Source organism: Chenopodium album, chromosome 7 (genome assembly GCF_948465745.1).
Source record: "Chenopodium album chromosome 7, dcCheAlbu1.1, whole genome shotgun sequence".
Taxonomy (NCBI): Eukaryota; Viridiplantae; Streptophyta; class Magnoliopsida; order Caryophyllales; family Amaranthaceae; genus Chenopodium; species Chenopodium album.
Genome location: NC_137840.1, coordinates 66,671,918 through 66,689,228, shown reverse-complemented (window position 1 = coordinate 66,689,228; position 17,311 = coordinate 66,671,918). Strand labels below are relative to the sequence as shown.

Below are 17,311 nucleotides of genomic sequence, written 5' to 3'. Positions count from 1 at the left end.
CAGAGCAGTGACCCCAGATCCCTTGGAAGGGTTTACCCCGTAGGAGCTGGAGATAACGACCAAGGTCATGCGGGCTATGTCTAAGAAAAGAAAGGAAGCCGGGTTAACGGCAGGGGGAATGCGGGATGAGGTACCAACAAAGCCGCTGATAGTGAACTTGGAAAGTCAGTTCAATCAGGCGGGACAACAACAACCGTCAAGAAGCCGGGGCCGAGAGACCACACCGGCCGAGCGCCAACTCACACAAGGCGCCCAGGTGGGGGATTCAGGTTCTTATCGGCATGAGGTTTCTAGTGGCTTGGAAAGGCGGGCAGTCAGGGCGATCATCATGCCCAGAATATCTCCGTTCACACAAGAGATACTTGACCAACAAATGGAGAAAATAAAGATGTCGTCCTGTACGTATGACGGTAAGGGGGACCCAAAGCGGTATGTGGCTGCGTTTGAGAGTCACATGTTGCTATATACCAACACCGATGCTGTGTGGTGTAAAGTTTTCCCTACGACTCTTACCGGAGCCGCTTCGGATTGGTTCTCCAATATAGAGCCGGGATCAATTGACTGCTTTGAGACCCTGGTGGAGTTGTTCACAGGTCAGTACATAAGTAATAGTGCGAGACAAAGGACATCTGGCGAGCTCATGGCTATTCAGCAACGAAAGGATGAGTCACTCAGAGATTTCGTTAGACGCTTCAACAACGAGGCTAACACTATACCAAAATTGCAGCAAGAAATTGCCGTGATGGCATTGATGAATGGGCTAGGGGATAACGACTTCAAAAAATATATGTCGCGGAAGTCTTTCCCAAACTTAGGGGTAGCATTTGCCAAAGCTCATGAATACATAAAAAATGAGGAGCTGCTGAAAACGAGCCGTCAGATATCGTCGGCAGAGCCCTCTAGAAGGCAAAGTGATAATAGCTCGAATTCCCAGATGGGTGGGGTAAGCAGGGCGCTGCCGCAAGGCCAGCAGAGATCCGGAAGGCCGACAAGGGGATTGGGTCGTTATAGTAGTTATACGCAGTTAAACACCCCGAGAGCGGCAATATATTCAATAAACCAGAATAGAGAAGATTGGAGTCGACCGGCACCGATGATAACGAAGGGCCCGGACGTGAAGAAATATTGCATGTTTCATAGATATGTTGGTCATTACACTGAAGAATGTGTTCAGTTAAAAGAGAACATTGAAGATCTCATAAGGAAGGGGCGATTATCCCAGTATCGTACTCAGGCATGTCCAAGCCGACAGCAAAATTCACAGCCTAGGCAAACCGAGTACCGAAAGCAGGGAGATCCATCAATGCAAGATGATACTTACAAGCAGAATCATGCGGAAACATCCAGACAGGGAGGTAATCCGACAGGGCGCAAAATAACAATCGACGTTATTACGGGAGGGCCAGTATATGGAGGTTCCGTAAGCGGGGCCAAGAAGAGTTTGAGCGTAGAGGAACGACCTCGGCCTTCTTCCATGCTTTCGATATCTTTTTTGGAGGAGGATGCTAAGGGAATAATTTACCCTCATGATGATCCGTTGGTGCTGATATTGACGGTAAACGGAGCAGATATCAAACGGGCACTCGTTCACGGCGAAAGTTCCGCAAATATCCTGTTTGCTAAGGCTTTTGATGCCATGAGGATTGGCCGAAAATACTTGACGCCAGTGTCTTATCCTGTGATAGGTTTCAACGGATCAACGGTGCGACCTGAAGGTAGTATAGTTCTTCAGGTTCGAATGGGAGAGGGTCCGGCAGTAAGAGACGTTATGGCGGAGTTTTTGGTGATTGATGTGCCATCCGCTTACAACGCCATTGTCGGCAGGCCTCTAATTCATGACATGCAAGCTGTGGTCTCAACGTACCACTTGACGATGGTGTATGTATCCAACGCGGGAATGACAGAACGCGTACGGGGTAGTCAAACTATGGCAAGAGAGTGTTATGTATCAGCACTGAAGCAGCCAGGCCGACAGCCAACTTGTGAACAGACACCAGCCAAGCGAGAACGAATTCCCTCTACACATGACTTGGCTATGTAAAATTTTGATACTCGGCCGGTAACTGCGCCACGTCCTTCCCCGGGAGGCGAAACTGTAGAGATCGAATTGCAACCTGGAGTTCCCGGTAGGGTAGTGCGTGTCGGATCCGATATGGATGTCGACACGCGCTGCCATTTGGTAGAATTGTTGCGAGAAAGTGCTGACGTGTTCGCTTTCTCGGCAGACGAGATGCCAGGGATACATCCCGACATCATAGTACATAAGCTAAATGTCGACAGGAGGGCAAGACCTGTTCGACAGAAGAAGAGGAACTTCTCAACAGAGAAAATGGAGGCTATTCGGTCAGAGGTGAATAAGTTGCTAGCGGCAGGGTTTATCGAACCTTGCACATACCCCGAATGGTTAGCAAATGTGGTTATGGTGAGGAAGCCGTCAGGGAAATGGAGAATGTGCGTGGACTTTACGGACTTGAACAGAGCCTGCCCGAAAGATTGCTATCCCTTGTCGAGGATAGATAGATTGGTAGATTCAACTTCCGGTCACGCGCTATTGAGCTTCATGGACGCTTTCTCCGGATATCATCAGGTCAGCTTATATGAGCCGGATCGAACCAAGGCGGCATTCATTACCGACTCCGGAGTTTTCTGCTACAGGGCTATGCCGTTTGGATTGAGAAATGCAGGGGCTACGTACCAGAAGCTGGTCGACAAGGTATTTGCGAACCAGAAAGGAAGAAATGTAGAGGTGTATGTGGATGATTCAATTGTGAAAAGCCGTTTGACCGTTATTTGGTAGTCTCAGTTCGTAACCATCTGGGAGACGGTAGAAGCGTTTTCCATGTTGGCAATAATCTTTTTCGGTGGCTGTCTGCAACCATACCGGATCCACAACTACCTTAGTTATTTCATAGCCGCTGGGAATTTCTTGAGGTTCTAGATACTTCGGATCATCTTGATCTGAGTCGTATTCCTCGTCGAGACGTTCCTCTTCTGCAATCTGAGCAGCAAGGTTGAAATCTGTAGCAATTTCCTCGCCGGTCTCGTCGTTTTCTTCCTCATCACCTTCTCCCTGACCACCCTCTTCTGACCCACCTGCATCGTCTTCGTTACCGATGCTTTCACCCCCGCTTCCTTGCTGTTCTAGGCTATCTTCGACTGACCGGATATCCTCTTCTCGGATATCCGAAGCTTCAAGCCCAGGGTTAACCATTTCTTCATCAACAGAGGGTCTACTTCTTTCACCAACCTCACGTTGGTAACTTGTATGTTTCGTTCTCGGCATCCTGTCAATATTAGTGCCGTATTGATTAAATAAATCCAAATTTGACCTTAAATGATATTGAACGCTAATAGGCTCAACATCGGCAATCTCTATGTCCTCTGAAATATCGGGGTTGGTAGGACGCAAAGCCTTCTCGGCGTCAGCCAGAAACTTATGACGGTAATAAGCTTCTCTTTCTTCTACAGAAGTTAAGGGTGTACAGAGTCCAGCCTCAATGGCTTTACCCGTATTTGCATGCATTCCAGAACCAGACATTCACAAATAATGAAATAAACGCAAAATCTACTTAACCACAAACCAGTGAGAAATCGAAAAGAAAGTTAGGGTTTTTTACCTCTTTTTGAACTCAACTCTTGAAGCGTAACTCGGGAATTAAGTGTCCTCCGTTTACAAACACCGGTCACAACACAACTGAACAAACCCTTGACAAATTGAGCCTTGAATCGCAGAAATATAAGCGCAATACGAGCGAAGTGAAGTAGAAATTTTTCGAAATTTTTTCGCAAAGGAAATGAAGGGTCAAAAGTACGAAACTCGATATTTATACTGTCCAAATGAAGCGGTTGATGTGACATTTACTGCATGCAATCCAACGGCTGTAATAAAACGCCTTTTCAAAACTAACCTACTTCGATGACTGACACGTGCCCCATTACTTTATTACATTTTCCCGCCAAATCCTGGGGGATAAATTTTTAAATGTGTAAAATCGTTTTACCTCCTATTTTCGGTTTCATATTTAATTCACCCAAACCATGTCGGCATTATGCTCGGTTATTGAGCAACTTACTATCGTCAATTTGCTCACTTGGGGGGCAAATCGTAGATTTTTTCATGTGTTTTATTGAGCAAATTACTATCGTCAATTTGCACACTTGGGGGGAAAATCGTAGATTTTTTCATGTGTTTTATTGAGCAAATTACTATCGTCAATTTGCTCACTTGGGGGGCAAATCGTAGATTTTTTCATGTGTTTTATTGAGCAAATTACTATCGTCAATTTGCTCACTTGGGGGGCAAATCGTAGATTTTTTCATGTGCTTTATTGAGCAAATTACTATCGTCAATTTGCTCACTTGGGGGGCAAATCGTAGATTTTCTTTTCGTTTTCTAAGCATTCTTGTATGATGTATTGTACATACCACCACCGTGTTCCATTACAAGTGAGCACGTCAGTTTTACTGACGCCCTCACTTGGGGGGCTAGTTGTACGGGATATACCGGTAGTATCATAATATGCCGGTAAAAGAGTGTCGTGCAGCTTAAAGCCCTCGTTAATCATTGAATAATTCATGTCCTTACCGGCATTAGTCTCTACCACGTGGAGAGCTGCTTCTCGGAACGTGGCGTGTCCCACTGATACGTGGAGAGTTGCTTACTGCCGCGTAGGCACCTGCTATTTACAAGGTCGGTGTGCCACCTATCTGTATAGGTGGCACCTGCTTGGTTGTGTTCCTATAAATACCCAAGCAACTTCTCATTTCAAAGGTAGAATCTCTCTCTCTAAAACGCTTTCTCTCTCTTCTTTCACTTTCTTCACTTTCTTCTCACAAAGGTACTGACTTTAGCATCGGAGTGGTTATTCCCGGATAACCCCCCGGGCTAGCTAATCTGTATTTGCTGTGTAGGTGAGAAATTGGACGGTAAACCATTACCAGCCCTCAGACATTAACGGAAGCAGAATCCAGCAGGAACAGAAACATTATTGTTCAAATGGAGTCATCATATCCTTTACAATAGCTAGTCCAAACGGCCATACAATTTGCAACAACAGAAGAGCATATAGCCAAACTAATTCAGTGAATGAATACTAGCTAGTACGACATAATTCGATTGTTAGAACATCAAGATCAACATCATGAGTCATGACACCCAAAAAAACTTGCCTCACTAGAAATATTTTTCGAAGTCTACCAAAAATTTAATACATGAATTATTTGCTTCTCATAGTTGTGTAATTTATATCCATTTATGTTAATTTCTGTAATTTGCACACACATTTTATCCAGTGATTTCATATATTCTTTACAAATTATATAATGCACTTCCACCTAAATTGACAATCGTTACTTCCCTCTATCAAGAAAATTGCTTCTTCCATTTTTTCAGTAAGGACAATTAAATTTTTCATAATCTTCCAAAAAAGAATATTTCAATTAAATTCTTCATTTTACTTTGATTTTTTCTTACAAGTTTGATGTCTAGTATCCTAAATAATCAAACCAAATATTTTAGCTCTCTAAGAATTAATTATCAAGAAATCCCATAATTTGGTAAATTAAAAAAAAAAAATCAAACCCAGAACTCGACAAAATTATCAAAAACTGTTATTCAATAATCAAGATAGAAGATTAAATAATTAAAGTAATAAACCCAAAACTCAACAACATCAAAAACACCTATTTATAAACAATGTTACTCAATATTCAAGATAACAATTGAAAACAATTAATAGCAAAATCTACTGAATATGATGTTTAAATAAAAGAGCAATAAAGTTACCAAAAATAGTATTGGAAGGATTAATATGAGCTTGATACTTGGCAGCTTCTCCAATAAGGCGTCCAGTCGGTGTAAAGGCAACACAAGACGGCGTTGTTCTATTACCATGATCGTTGGGAATTATTTCGACCCTTCCATTTTGACAAACTGCAACTCATGAATAAGTCGTCCCGAGATCGATTCCTATCGCCGGCGACGGAGTTTTAGCTGTAGCTTCCATTTTTGGTAAATTAGAACTACCAAAAAAAGTTTGATGATATTGTTATCATTAAGGCTGTACACAGTTTGGTCTGAACCGTAACCAAACCAGACCAAACCGCATTTTTGCGGTTTGGTTTGGTTTGCGGTTTGGAAAAATACGGCTTGGTTTCGATTTTTTTGGGAAATACGGTTTGCGGTTTGGTTTGGTTTTTCAAAAATTATAAACCAAACCAAACCGTAAACCAGTAAACCGCATTTTAATATTTAAATAATTTTTAAATAAATTTAAATAGTTATTATATATTATAAAAAAATAAAATAAAAAATAAAAAAAACATGAAAAATCATTAGAAGACTATACGGTCAGTATACTACTATACTCTATACTCAATCTCAAATATCAATACTTAAAATTTAATAGGTCATATAACTATAATATAGTATGAATTATTTTTTTGGACAAATGTATTATGTTTTTTTCCACTGTTAATTTGTTATGTATTATTTTTATTATGTGTTATTGTGTTAGCACTTAGCACTTGATTAGTTGGTTGTTATTTTTATTAAAAATTTGTAGTAGAATTTAATCCCTTTGGCGAATTATTTGAACTTTATTATAAATTTATTAATATTTGACAATTTTTAGGAAAAAATGCCATCTCATCATAAACCGCAAACCAAACCGCACCAAACCGCATTATTACGGTTTGGTTTGGTTTGGTTTGAAAAATTGACCAAACCGTATTTTACGGTTTGGTTTGGTTTAGACTCAAACCACACCAAACCAGACCATGTTCACCCCTGGTTATCATTTTAATATTTGTAGAAGAGAGAGAAAATTGAGCTGCAGTTTATAAAGGATGGTCTCCCCTCTTTCTCTAATCTCTATTCTCCTCTTACATTTCTTTCTTTTTTTTTTATTAAAAAAAAAATTAATTTTTTGAAAGAACTCTATTCTCCTCTTTCCTATCTTTTTCTTTTTTTTCTTTTTCCTTTATTTTTTCCGGTTATTTTGGTAGACTTTGGGGTAAGTTAGGGCCTGTTCATATTTACTGAACTGAGCTGAACTGAACTGAACTGAATTGATTGGAGCTGAACTGAACTGAATTGAACTGAACTGAACTGATTGGAGCTGAACTGAACTGAACTAAGCTGAAATTAATATTTCATGAGAGAAGGAAATTAAGAGCTGAACTGAACTAAACTGAACTGATTTGAGCTGAACTGAACTAAACTGAACTGATTGGAGCTGAACTGAACTGAACTGAATTGAAAATAAGTAAATATGAACAGGCCCTTAGTAAAGACAGTAGTTTACTCGATTAGGGTAGTAACTCTTTCGAGTTACTTGGTTAGAGGTTTATTGAGGGGTTCGTTCAGAGATTATTTGAGGATTACTTAGTCAAGGCCTCATGGGTTTGCTTGAGGGGTTACTCGGTCAGGGGTTACTTGAGGCTCATTCGAGTAACCTCTAACCGAGATGCCGGGCACATAGTGCAGCCATGAAAAATACCCTTTTAGATAAAATAACTTAAAATTTTCATTATTCCTACTTATATACTTTGCATTTTCTATGTTTTATTATTTTACTAGTATAGTTATTTGATCCTCGATGATAAATTTTTTTAGAAAACAACAATTTACAATATAATTTCTACAACTCTGCTTAATGGAAATTATTATGCATTGAAATTGTAAATAAAAAAGTAGAAAAATTTGTGAGAAAAGTCCTTTTATGTAGACCTTTTTTACTTGAAATGTCATTTTATTTTTAAAAAAAAGGTTGGGTTATGAGTCTTATGACTAATTGACTAGAGTCCTTTTACCATTTTGTTTGTTGATTTTATTTTCGCCTAAAAAAGTCACATGACCAAGTTTTTTTTTCTTTTTTTTTCCCCTGTTTTCCCACTTTTATTTTCCCCTTCCCCCCTTTTAAATCTTAACTTCTCAGTACTTTTCTCACTTATTAAACCCTAATTGAAGTATTGGGGTTAATTGTATTGAGAAATTATTTTTTGATAAAGAACTTTGCTATATTACAAAGCTTTTTGTTTGGAAAATGGCAAAATGGCCGGTGATAGGCATTGATTTAGGGACAACATACTCATGTGTAGGAGTGTGGCAGGCACAACAAAACCGTGTAGAGATCATTACTAATGACTTGGGAAGCCGTACGACACCGTCTTGGGTGGCCTTCACCCCTAACAATCGCCTTGTCGGCGAGGCGGCAAGGAACCAAGCGGGAAAGAACCCTTCAAACACTATTTATGGTTTGTTATTAACTTTTTTTTCTTTTTTTTGGTTGATGATTTGCTTCCTATTCTAAGCATGTGATTAAATAGTTGCTTGAAAAGTTGAAAATTAATGTTGTAGTATTTGTTCTGTGTTAAGATTTCAATTGAATTTCACCGTTGACCAAAGAACTACAGTTTTTATGTTCATGATTTGGTTTGTTAATTTAGATTTTCTGTATAAATGTTCGTAAGACTATTAATGAATTTGATTTGATGATTAATTAGATTCCACAAAATGTGAAATACATCTTGAACCTATATATATAGATAAGGGTTTTGACTTTGAATTATAGTGGTGATCTCAAAATATGTTTAACATTAAGCCTAAACTATACAATATGTAGTTACATTAAATTAAATTTATGAGATGAACATGTTATTATAAGCACTAATAATGCACTAAGTTATTAGGTGCAAATAACTTGTTTTCCTAGTGGGCAAATGAATTGATGTATGTCTCTCTTAAATCTTAACTTGAGGTTGAAAATGACTGATTTTGTACGACTACAGTGTCAATGTGTCATAGGTTTCTAACTTCTTGTTAATGAGTATGAACAGACGCCAAAAGGCTCATAGGTAGAAGATTCAACGACGACAAGCTTCAAAAGGACATGAAGCTCTGGCCTTTTAAAGTAGTTGCTTGTCCTGATGGTAACGATGGAAAGAAGCCCATGATCATGGTCACCCACAAGGGTGAAGAGAAGAAACTTGCTCCTGAAGAGATATCCTCAATGGTGCTCGCGAAGATGAAAGAAACTGCAGAGGCCTATCTTGACTCAGAAGTAAAAAATGCTGTTGTTACTGTTCCGGCCTATTTCAGTGATGCTCAACGTCAGGCAACTAAAGATGCAGGACTCATTGCTGGACTGAATATCATACGAATAATTAATGAGCCAACAGCAGCCGCGATTGCCTATAATTTTGACAAGTTTAAGAGCAACGAAGTCACCCCTAAGAATGTGTTGGTGTTTGATCTTGGAGGAGGGACTTTCGACGTTTCTTTTGTCACTATTAAAAGAAACGTTGTGGAAGTGAATGCTGTAGGTGGTAACACCCACCTTGGTGGAGTTGATTTTGACAGTAGAATGGTGAGTCATTTTGTTGCGGAATTTAAAAGAGAGCACAATAAAGACATTAGTGCCAATCCTAGAGCTCTTGGGAGGTTGAGAGCTGCTTGTGAAAAGGCTAAGAGACAACTTTCGTGGACTACTGAGACTAATATCGAGATTGATTGTCTGTTTGATGGAATAGATTTTTCATTTACCATTAGTCGTGCTCGATTTGAGAAGATGAATATGGATTTGTTCAGGGATTGTATGGATGTTGTTGAGAAGTGTTTGAAGGATGCCAAAATGGGAAAGAGTGATGTTGATGATGTTGTTTTTGTGGGTGGTTCGACAAGGATCCCGAAAATTCAGCAAATGTTGCAGGACTATTTTAATGGAAAGGAGATATCCAAAAGCCTGAACCCGGATGAGGCTGTTGCTTATGGAGCAGCCATTTATGCTGCAATCTTGAGTGATGTACGACAAGATGAGCAATTTTCGCTTGTTGATGTCACTCCTTTATCTCTCGGTGTTGGGCTAAGTAGTGGCGCTTTCAGAGTTGTGATTCCAAGGAACACACCGATCCCTACCAAGGTAAAGAAGAACTCGGTCACTGTCTCTAACCACCAAACTAGGATGAGGACTAGTGTGTATGAAGGCGAGAGTCCTATTGCTGAGCAGAACAACTTCTTAGGTGACTTTCTTCTTACTGGCATTCCTCCGGCACCAAAAGGAAAAATCAGGGTAATTGATTGTTTCAGCATTGATGCCAATGGTATCTTGACTGTGACATCATCAGAAGAAAAGTCTGGTAAGAAGAACCAAATTACTATAACAAATCACAAAGGGAGGTTATCAAAGGTGGAAATTGATAGGATGTCGAATGAGGCCAAGACGTACATTGCTAAGGATAAGGAGCAAAAGAAGGCCGCGAATGCCAAGAACACTTTGGAGAATTATATACATGAGATGGAGGATGCCTTAAGAGGTAGTGGAGAGAAGATCGGTGCAAAAGACAAGAGGAAGCTTGGGGATGCCATTGATCAGACTGCACAATGGATAAAATGGAATACCATACATGCCGAAGCTTCTATGTTTGAGGAAAAAATTAAAGAACTTGAGGGCAGTTGTGCTCATATCATTGCAAAGCTGCGTCAACAGCTGAAAGATGTTAGTGAAGCTAGCTATTCTCGAACCAAGATTGAAGTTGTGGAGCTCGATTGACAGAGCTTTGGTGTGAGTTGTGAATATACTATCTTTGGTCTAAAATTAGTTTGTGGTGTTAATAGACAAATAGTTTGAATTACTTTGTCAATAGTCTATGTTGATGCTTTATTTGTAAGGGGTTTTGATAATGGGAACCTGACTACTTTTTAATCCTTCTGATTTTAGTACTGTTATAAGCCTCTTTTAGATCCTTTTATCTAGAAATCCGACTCCATTTAGCAAGCTTTGTTGAACTATGCTACTTGTATTTTGGACCTTGACAGTGAAAAGGCGGAGAAACAAATTTGCAAAGAGACATCAGAAGCTCATATAGGAGGAAGCTATTTTACTTGATACTTTCAATTATAATGAGGCTGATAAATACAAAGATTGTTAAGATTGTTGTCTTCCATGTATTCTAAAGTTATCTGCTTTGGATATCTAGGGAGAACTATGCTGATAACTTAATAAATAATGCTAGATATTTACTCACTTGCTATAATTACACAAATTAAGAAATTTTTTTTTTATGATGTGAGTGGGTGTAAAATTTAGTAAGCGAGAGTATAAAAAGGTGGGTTTGTGTCAGAAATGGTGAAAAAAGTAAAAGAGAGAGCATGAAAATGTGTAATTATGGGGTTGAATTGAAAGAGTAAAGCCCTGTTCTTTTCACCTTTAAAAAAATAATATTAAGTAAAAATAATTTCAGTTCAGTAAAATTAATTTCAGTTCAGTAAAAATAAGTTCAGTTCAGTAAAATTCAGTTTTCTTAAAGAAGAATTATAAAAGAAAATCAATAAAAATAATTTAAGTTCAGTAATAATAATTTAAGTTCAGTAAAAGTAATTTCAGTTCAGTAAAATTAAGTTCAGTTCAGTAAAAATAAGTTCATTTCAGTAAAAATAATTTCATTTTTTTTTTTGACGGGGATTATGTATGCAATTAAAAAATAAAGCAAAGTGAGTTAAACAATAAACAAAGTGAGTTGAAAATTAAAAAAAAAAAAAAAAAAAAAAAAAAAAAAAAAAAAAAAAAAAAAAAAAAAACCTACCTAAAATGAAAAGTGAGTAGAAAATACAATTGAAAGAATACATTGTTATAAGTCTTATTACTACCATAACATTGGTCAATTGTATGTTGTTATCAAACTAAAATTTAGGGTTCGTTGCTGAAGATTAAAAATTTATGGTTTCATAATCTTTGGAAGTATTTAGAAGATCATATGAGTATATTCACTCATATAACCAATTTAATAGTACTAACTCACATATTGTATTGCTTCGGATGGAATATTTTATTAAGGCGATAGATCATAGATGTCTGCAATGTAACTAAATCTAATGAATTATTTGTAAGTGTCGTTTAGTTATCTTTTGTAAATGCAATTTTTTTTATCCTTATAAATCTAATATATATATATATATATATAAATAAAGTAGGCATTTTCGGAGAGCATTGAGAGCGCCACATAAGAAAAGGTATATTTTCGACCAATTAAAAATTAGATTTCTATATTATTTTAGAATTAAAAAAAATCACTCGCCACCTAAACAAAAGTGACGAATGAAATTTTAAATTTTTGCCACATAGGTAAAAACGACGAATAGTAATTTATTAAGATTTTAATTATTTAAGAACACTAAATTTTATCATTTTTATTTGTTACAAAACTAAAAATTATCTTTAGATATTAGAATTTATATTATTTAAAAAACTAAAAATTTTTTTTTTTTTGAAACAACTAAACATTATAATTTGATATTTAAAAAATATAAATTATCATTTGATGTTAATGATTTTAGGTAAATATCTGATGATATGATACTTTCATACAAAATTATATTTATATATTAATTTAGAATTTTAATTTTCAGTTGTCATTTAAGAAAAAATTAACAAATGAAATTTGAGAATTGAAAACAAAAAATAGTAATTTAAGATTTAAATTATTAAAAAAAATAAAAATTATCTTTTATATTATCTTTTACATTAGGATTTATATTATTTTAACAAATAATTAGAAATTAAAAAATATATTTTGATTTAATGATTTTATCTAACTATCCGATGAATGAGATAATATTTATTTCAATTTATAAATTCAATTTCTATATAAGTTAAATTTGAATAAGAATAATTTAAAACTTAACAAAATATTTTACCTTAAATTAATGTTAAAATAATAGAATAGAAAATAAAAACAGAAAAATATTAAGAAATTACAAAAAAATATACAAAATGAAATATTTAAAAATCGTGCATCGCACGGGCTTACCTCTTATAAAAACTCGAGTTCAAATGAATGATCAAGTTTTAACCTTTCAGCTTCAAATGCAAATTCATTTTCATAAACAACTTCTCTAATATCCAATCATATCATCCAAATAAAAATTCTAATTCCATCAATATATAAACAACAATTACCAAATTCATCCAATTTCAAAATTAAACAAAAATAAATAAGCAAAGTATAGATAGAAAAAGTGACGAATAAGATTTAAGAATTTTGCTAGGTAAAAATAACGAATAATGAACAATTAAAATTTAAATTGTTTAAAAAATTAATAATTATCTTTTTTACATATATGGATGTAAATCGTTGATCATAAATATCTTTAATCTCTCCTTATCAAATATTATAAAAACTAGGTTAGGTCCCGTGTCATGCACGGTAATTTTCAATAACTATTTTTAAAATTAACACTGTATTATATTTTTTAACTTCCATATGTTATATTCATATCAATTGAATATTGAAAATCTACCAAAAAAAAAAAAAAAAAAAAGACAGGAAAGATTACACTAAGAATAATCAATATGTGTTGTTCTTGGCATGTATTATTGAAGTATCTATACAATACTAATAGATTAAATTCTAATCATAAATCATTCAAGGAAATAAAAATAAATAAATAAATAAAGCATCATTTGATGATTTGATATTCGCATTTCGTTATTTCAGCTTGTAACTTCGTTCTATTACATAATTTAAAACAAAATCAACAAAATATATAATCTTGTTCTAATTAACGTACAAAGTACCTAATATGTCTTTCCTACCAAAAATAGTCCATAACAAAGTATGTTAAGACTTAAGAATTTATACTTAATTTTTTTTTTGTTTAAGTTTATGATTCTCAATCTGTTTTATTTTGGAAAGATTCATCAAAATCTTTTCTTACACTTTGTAGAAAATTAATATAATACTTTATATATTTAAAAAGATTTTTTTCTTAAATAGTTTTTTTTTTTTTTTTAAATAATAAAAAAAATCTAAGGATACACCAGGAGATGACAAGTGTCATTGCTGGTGTGTCTTTTAGTATATAGTTATTGATTTTTTTTTGTTTAAGTTTATGATTCTCAATCTGTTTTATTTTGGAAAGATTCATCAAAATCTTTTCTTACACTTTGTAGAAAATTAATATAATACTTTATATATTTAAAAAGATTTTTTTCTTAAATAGTTTTTTTTTTTTTTTTAAATAATAAAAAAAAATCTAAGGATACACCAGGAGATGACAAGTGTCATTGCTGGTGTGTCTTTTAGTATATAGTTATTGATTGATTGATTGATGATTAGATATTAATAATGTACTCATCGAAACGAATAAAACTAAATCTCATATCACTATGTTTTTCCTTATATATAGAGAGAAATTTAATTAGAAGATTTCCCTAATTTTTTTAATAGTTAAAATATTCTAGATGAGAAAACATTTTGAAAGAGAACGATTATATAAAAAAAGGCATTTGCAAAGGAGTTATTTTAACGAATAAATAAAATGATTTGTCATTTATTTTTTATTAAAAATTAAATTGTCACCTAAGCAAAATTAAAGAATAAGGTTTGGAATTTTAAATTCAAGCGCCACGTAAAATTATTTTATGATATTAGGAATTTTATCCAAATATCTAATGAATGATGTTCATATAAAAAAAATCTTAAATTAATAAAAATATTTACTAGAACCGTGCATCGCACGGGCTTATATCTAGTTTATCCTATACTAAAACTTATAAATAACTTTTTTATCCTTATAAAATCCTTGTTTAAAAAAAAAGTATAAAAAAAAATCCTATCTTCTTTAATTGGATGGTTAATATGACTATAAATTGTTTTCATTGCAACTATTGACGAATTTGACGATTAATTGGTTACTTGCAATCAAAGACTTTAGTCAACACTCTTAGAATACATGGCCTTGACAAACTTACCACAAATAAGAAAGAGGTGGGTAAGAATGTGTTAGTATTTGATCTTGGCGGTGGAACATTTGATGTATTTTTGGTTAGAATTGGTAAACAGACTTATGAAGTGAAAGCAGTTAGTGGAGACACCCATTTAGGTGGTGGGGATTTTGACAGTAGAATGGTTGATTACTTTGTGGCTGAATTTAAGAGAAAACATAACAAGGACATCAGTGAAAGTCGCAAGGCTATTGGGAGGTTAAGATCCGCTTGTGAGAGGGCGAAAAGGATGCTCTCATCAGCTACCGAGACTAGTATTGATGTAGACTGTCTCTATGAGGGTATTGATTTCAATTCAACTATCTCCCGTGCCAAGTTCGAAAAGTTGAACATGGATTTGTTTACAAATTGTATGGTTCCTGTTGAGAAATGTTTGGAAGATGCCAAGATGAAAAAAGATGATGTTGATGTTGTTGTTCTTGTTGGTGGGTCAACTAGGATTCCAAAGGTACAACAACTGTTACGTTGAAAAAATTCTTTAATGGGAAGGAGCTCTGCCAAAGCATTAACCCAGATGAGGCTGTTGCATATGGTGCTGCAATTCAAGCTGCAATCTTGAGCGGTGTACACAACAATAAAGACTTTACACTAGTAGATGTCACTCCTTTGTCCCTTGGAGTTAAGCTTCATAGTGGTGAGATGAAATTTTTTGTCCCAAGAAATACTACCATCCCAGTGAAAAAGTCGGGTAATGCCTACACTGTATTTGATAATCAGACAAGCGCTGAATTTCGTGTATATGAGGGTGAAAGACCCATTGCCGTAGACAACAACTTCTTAGGTAGATTTACTCTGCACAATATCCCTCCAGCACTGAAAGGCCATGAAAAATTTGATGTCTGCTTTGAAATCGATAATGATGGCATCTTAACGGTGTCATCGCAGCATATAGGGACTGGCAACAAGAAGCAAATCACTATTACAAATCACAGTGGTAGGTTATCCAAAGAGGAGATTGATCGAATGGTAGAGGAGGCTAAGAAGTACAAGGCAGAGGATGAGGAGTACAAAAAAGCTATAAAAGCCAAGCTTGCATTGCAGAACTATGCTGAAAGTATGTGGGACATGGTAGGAGTTTGCTGGAAGAAGTTTCGGGAGGAGGAGGCTAACAAGATGAATGATGCAATTGAAAAGACTACTCAGTGGCTCGATTGGAATTTCAATCTCACTCAAGTTTCTGAGTATGAGGAAAAGTTAAACGAGTTGAAGAGTATTCTTGACCCTATCATTGCAGAAATGCCTTGACGAAGGTCTGCTACCAGAGATACTGTCGTCGACCCCCAATAATCTGTACGACATGGCTACAGAAGGATGTTAGTTAGTTTTATTGTGCTTGAATTCTGAAGGATGCTTTGGGGTTTTGAATTTATTTTAGTCAGGAATTGGGTTTTGATGGTATGGTGAGAAAGGATATTGATCATTTGATCTGTTTTGTTTATACTACAGAACTTAATTTAATTTGCTATACTTGTGAATAGCTTCCGTATTTTACATGTTACTTGTTCGTCTAATCGTCTTCTTGGCCAATTAGAGCCTTGTTATAGTTCTCAGACAAATCGATATGGTTTACAATACCAGTTTTAAGACTTGTATTGTTGTAGGCCTTGTAGCCTAGTACTACCTCCCTTTCCTAACATTTTTTATATTTCGTCTTAGATAGGTTTTGAAAGTTATTAACACTTTGCTTTACTCAATTTTTGACAAAAATGTTTCCACTAACTGGCGCATACTTTTTGTGCTTCTACAGTGTTTTGTGCTATATTGATGCATTAATGTATCCCTATCCCTACCTTAAGTACAAAATTACTCTTATAAATAGTGTTATGCCAATTATATCCTTCAAAATATGTATTTACATATATACCCTCATTAACAATTAATATGTATTATTCACATATATACCCTCAGTAATAATTAATATGTATAAGTTTTTGTAATGAATAGTGTTTGGACAATTATACCATCTAAACTATTTATTCACTGTCATTAATAATGATTACTTGTTAAAAAAAAAAAATATTAAGAATAATGCATGGAATTTATACCCCCTAATATATATTTTTATGTATTTTTCTCATTAAAAAGTTGTCAAGAACTAAATTTGTAATGTAAGGTTAAATCGAAAGAGATTTTGGATATGGCTAGCTATTATGCGCGCGTTAGCTGCCCTAGTATAAGATTAAAAGACTTGTAACAATGATAAAAAGTTAAATTTAGTGTGTCAATTTTGCTTGGATCAACCATCTTACTTTTTCTACAATTTTTATTTCGAGTGTGTTTAGTATTTGAAAGTTGATCTTAAATTGTGACTCGAAATCTAGTAGGGCTGAATTTAAATGCAGATATCTCTCAAACTACAAGTGATTTTGAGGTGATAGCTTGGTTCGAGTGAGCTATAGCTCGACCCTATGAGGATTGAGGACTTGCGGCAGGCATGAGCTAGCTGTCGAGCTATAGCTCAATAGTTCGGTTTTTCTAGGATAATTTATGGAATATTTCCTAAAATTATATCTTTTCTATGACGGCTA

General features: G+C 35.2%; 2 protein-coding genes across 2 annotated transcripts in view; both read left to right on the top strand.

The window, feature by feature from the left end:
- The first annotated feature begins 67 nt into the window (after positions 1 to 67).
- Positions 68 to 2,041, top strand: LOC145640539 (uncharacterized). Its single transcript, XM_081691794.1, has one exon. The coding sequence runs from the start codon at positions 68 to 70 to the stop codon at positions 2,039 to 2,041; it is 1,974 nt and encodes a 657-aa protein (XP_081547920.1).
- Positions 2,042 to 7,688: 5,647 nt separating this feature from the next.
- Positions 7,689 to 17,311, top strand: part of LOC145639225 (heat shock 70 kDa protein 18-like) — a 33,342-nt gene continuing 23,719 nt past the window's right edge. Inside the window, exons 1-3 of the mRNA XM_081690401.1 lie at positions 7,689 to 8,256; positions 8,839 to 9,798; positions 15,164 to 15,204. Of these exons, the coding sequence (XP_081546527.1) occupies positions 8,046 to 8,256; positions 8,839 to 9,798; positions 15,164 to 15,204 (1,212 nt within the window). The 5' untranslated portion in view covers positions 7,689 to 8,045. The remainder of the gene's footprint in view (positions 8,257 to 8,838; positions 9,799 to 15,163; positions 15,205 to 17,311) is intronic.

Coding starts and splice junctions, on each gene's coding strand:
- LOC145640539 (XM_081691794.1), top strand. CDS start 68: ATGCGGGCTATGTCTAAGAAAAGAAAGGAAGCCGGGTTAACGGCAGGG.